Source organism: Macadamia integrifolia, chromosome 9 (assembly GCF_013358625.1).
Source record: "Macadamia integrifolia cultivar HAES 741 chromosome 9, SCU_Mint_v3, whole genome shotgun sequence".
Taxonomy (NCBI): Eukaryota; Viridiplantae; Streptophyta; class Magnoliopsida; order Proteales; family Proteaceae; genus Macadamia; species Macadamia integrifolia.
Genome location: NC_056565.1, coordinates 8,945,018 through 8,949,114, shown reverse-complemented (window position 1 = coordinate 8,949,114; position 4,097 = coordinate 8,945,018). Strand labels below are relative to the sequence as shown.

The following is a 4,097-nucleotide window of genomic DNA, read 5'->3' as shown; positions in this document are numbered from 1 at the left end:
TTTGATGGTTTTTCAAGGAAATGTTTTATGCTTTATGGATAAAGTTTTCCTTCAACGAGGAAGAGAGGGTCCTCATGTGACCCCCCTTTCTCTCCCCATATATGCACCCCTAGTCTATTATACGGTGTCCATGAGGCAGTTCACCCTCAGGGAAACGTCCTCCATGTTTTATTATTGGGTCATGTTTCTCTTGATAGGCACATCTACAAAATAGGTGGATAAAGGTATCAATACCATATCCATTGATCTATAATAGTATTAGTCATGTTTGATATCGATATGTATAGTTGGTAAAAAGTATAGACAATCGGATCAAGATTCTTGTGCTAATCTTGACATACTAAGTTCTCTTTTAAAAAAGTATAGACAACTGGATCAGCTTCAGTAGATTTTTAGTGAAAATCCTTAACGGCAAGAGAAATTTTTTTCTTCTTCTTCTTTTTTACTATAGAAATTTATATTTTGGGTGACAATATTGTAACTGAGTATTAATTACATTTTCGTTGGTAATAGGTAAGGAACAACCATCATGGAGATCAGGTAACTAAAGCAATGGCATTTCAACATAGGGTTAGTCCTAGCTCTGATCACCATGTTACCCCCAACAACAATAGTAAAAACACTACAGGGTTCATTGATTTCTTGGGGGAAACACCCGTAATGTCATTTGTTCCTCCTCGTCGTTGTATGATCCCCATACTTGCAATGAAATATGCTAGAGAAGATCTAAGTTTGGCACCTCCTCAACCTATTGGTGAAAACCCATTTCAGAGAGGCATGATGGCTAACCTGAATCCCAGCAATGGCTACGGAAATGGAAACAAAGTCTGTACCATCTGTAAGAGGGGCGATACACCGCTTTGGCGTGCCGGGCCTCATGGCCCCAGGGTAAAAATCCTTTTTTTTTTTTGTTTGACATTGTATGAGGCTTCATTAACTTTTTTGTTCACATTTAGGCTGTGATTGGTATAAATTCTCAATATATATTTTAGATCTAAAGTGCATTCTGAATTTCGGTATTTTTCTATTTTCTTGTAGTAAAACTGTTTTGTTTCTTGTATCTATTGCAGACTCTTTGTAACGCATGTGGCATTCATTTCCAGAAGCTGCAGAAGAGAGTTCAGTGGAGCAGTGAGGCCTTCCCCAAACCCAAAAATGTTATTAGGAAACCATAATAAGTACAAAGATAGTGATGGAGGGGATAATGTTGTTTGAAGAATAAAGTTTATCCATATACTGCATGATGTGATGAACTATTTTTTTTTTCTTTGGTAGAACATGACATGATGAACTGTACCAACTTACAAACCCTTTAATCTCTCTCTCTCTCTCTCTCTCTCTCTCTCTCTTAAATAGTCACCTTTATTTTTCTTCTTTTAACCCTAATTAAGTTAATGCTTCTCTTTTTATTTTGTTTCTTCTTATATGTTCAACTTGAATTTCTACTCTCTTTTTTTCATGAGATTTATTTTCCATCTTTTGCATTGTAAAGGCTTTGGTACATATGGAAAATTTTTGTATCACACCTAGTCTTACTGATGAGTATAGTTGGAAAATAAGGTTGACTAGGTTGAGTCATCCAGGTCAAGTAAATAAAAGCATGAAACCTAGTCAAGATTCATGAAGACTTGCTATTTAATTAAGAAATGACCAGATCAAGTCAGAGTCAGCCTTCAATTTTCACTGACTCGATGTTTTTTCTTGAGTCATACAAAACTGATGGAATCTAATTTCCGGAAAGAAGTTCTTTAATGAACCAGTAGTGGCATTGGGAATCAAGAAGATATTCGAGGAATTGTTCTTCTTGAATGAGGTGATAAATAATAAGGATTGCTTCCCTTGGTTGGGTTTCTCGAATTTGAAGGGATATGTGAAGCATATCAAGGTTTCGGGGAAGATATTTAATGGTTTATTGAGGAGATGATGTGTCAACAAAAGATGAGGAATGCTGTTGAGGTTAGCTAAATGATTCAAATCTCTGGAAGACAAGTTCCATAGGACGGAAAATGCTAGGCTGCAAAAATCAATGACAATAAGAGGCACTAATCATTGTCATAGCCAACTCCAGATGAATAGGAGTTGGAATTTGGATTTGGTTGTGGATGCATCTCAATTTTCTGATACGTCCTCGACTTGCCTGTCCATCTTCTAAGATTCATCTTACACCCAAATGACACACTGCATTTACGGAATGCAAGCTTACCAATTTAATCATAGCATGTTTTGCCACTGAATGAACAACAAATCCAGCGCCATTCATGTTCAAATCTAAGGATTTTCTTATGATTGGGATATCATTTATGATTAATACCTATTAGGGATTCTACTCCATGGAATCATATGAATAATCTCATAGTGTTTAGAATACAAATACGAATCATAAAAGAGATTAACCACATACCTCTTGAGCGTGGATGAAATCCCTAAATCACGAACAATGATACCCTCACAAATAGTGATGAAGAACTATGCTAATTGGAGCCCCTCTACTGAGATCTTCTGCAGTTTTTTACCCTTAGGTTTCGTCTCTTTGTGCACTTGCTCTTATGAGAAAGTAGTGCTACCTAAAAATATGTTGTGTAAGTAATAGCTGCATGGACCATCAATATTCTATTTATAATAGAATCCCTAAAATCCATTTAATATGCATTTGGAGTTTCCTTATGCTCCAAATGGTATTCCAAGTTCCTAATAGATGAGACTTGACCCAACCCCAAAAACTAAACCCAACCTTGGTTCAGAGTCATACTTGAACCAAGCTCACATCCCCAAGGCCAGCTGAAGTCAGCCAAGTGCTTTGGCTTAGGTCGACACGCAATGGGAATCCACAAGCATCGTCAATTAGTCTATCATTGAATCATCGATGCCGTTGGTACTTTGTCATGTGTCTAAATATGCTTATCCGACATTAGATTTTGGATTTTTCCAGAAATTTGGACTCTCGAGTTCAAGGTTTGCAACATGTACATATCTCATCATTGCTGGCTAAAGAACTTACTAAAACACTCATTACTTACTCGACATACCGTGGATTATATATTTTTAGTAAGACGGTCTATATATTAAAGGGTTTAGCATTTTTGGTAATGACTTAAAGAAATTGGCAAATAAGACAGTTCAGAGCCTAGGAAAAGAAGAAATACCTAGTGCACGAGGTAGCCGTTACTTTAGGGTCTAAAGAGGGTCGTAATGTACATAGTCGTACCCACGTTTCACGGAAAAACTATTTCCAAATTTAAACCCGTAAACACTTGGTCACAATGAAACAACTTATCGTTCACCAAAGCTTAGTTAAACTAGTAAAAATACATTGGAGCCTTTTCCGGTTCAATATATGGTTCAATTATCAAAACCAAGTTCATACAATGGAGATCCTGAACAGATAATGCGTAAAAAATAAGGCTTAAAAGAGATTAAAGAACAAAATGAGGGTATACAAATAATAAATAAATAGAAAAGACCATAGATGATGACATTTATCCTCAAATGAACCAATGAGAGGACGAAAGAAACAACAGAAGATTAGTATCACCTTCCATTGGATGATATCGAATTGGTATTAAGCCCTTCGGATCCTAGTTTTTGAATTTTTAGGGGTCTGTTGGCAAATTTGTTAAGTAATTAACAGCTGGTAGGGGTAAAGGAGTAGTCGTGCGGGGTAAGGGGTAAGATGTAAACAGAGCCGTTTGGTGTCTTTTTTTTTAATAATTTCTCCAGCCTTTATTTATGGAATAGGGAAATTATTACTTACCTTTTCTACATAGTGTCGCATTTTTGCATGTCTTAGATCATCGATGCCAGTGATGATCTACATAAGATCTCTCCAAAACCTCTCTATAAATAAGGGTACTATCTCTTGGTCTTCCTCACAATCATCTCACCTTCTCTCTCTCTAGATCTCTCTTCCTGGTTTTCCATTCCTTTGCTTCTTCAATATACAGGTAGTGAGACTCTCTCTCTCTCTCTTTTCCAATCCTTTGCTTCTTCAACACACAGGTAGTAAGACTCTCTCTCTCTCTCTCTCTCTACATGGTTAGAGGCTCTCTTTCTTCCTGTCTCTGTTTCCTAAAGAAGGATTTTTCTCTCTCACTTGTGTT

The 4,097-nt window shown here is 36.7% G+C and overlaps 2 protein-coding genes across 4 annotated transcripts in view; both read left to right on the top strand.

Moving 5' to 3' along the window:
- The window catches only part of LOC122089993 (GATA transcription factor 15-like), a 2,508-nt gene extending 1,099 nt beyond the window's left edge, over positions 1-1,409 (top strand). For 2 of the 3 annotated variants that reach the window (XM_042659798.1, XM_042659799.1), the window contains exons 3-4: positions 514-888; positions 1,071-1,409. In XM_042659798.1, coding sequence (XP_042515732.1) covers positions 514-888; positions 1,071-1,175 — 480 coding nt within the window. In that variant the 3' untranslated portion in view covers positions 1,176-1,409. The remainder of the gene's footprint in view (positions 1-513; positions 889-1,070) is intronic. The other variant, XM_042659800.1, reaches the window with a different exon arrangement.
- Positions 1,410-3,924: 2,515 nt separating this feature from the next.
- Positions 3,925-4,097, top strand: part of LOC122090092 (GATA zinc finger domain-containing protein 11-like) — a 4,725-nt gene continuing 4,552 nt past the window's right edge. Inside the window, exon 1 of the mRNA XM_042659930.1 lies at positions 3,925-3,941. The gene's annotated coding sequence lies outside the window, so the exon portion shown is untranslated. The remainder of the gene's footprint in view (positions 3,942-4,097) is intronic.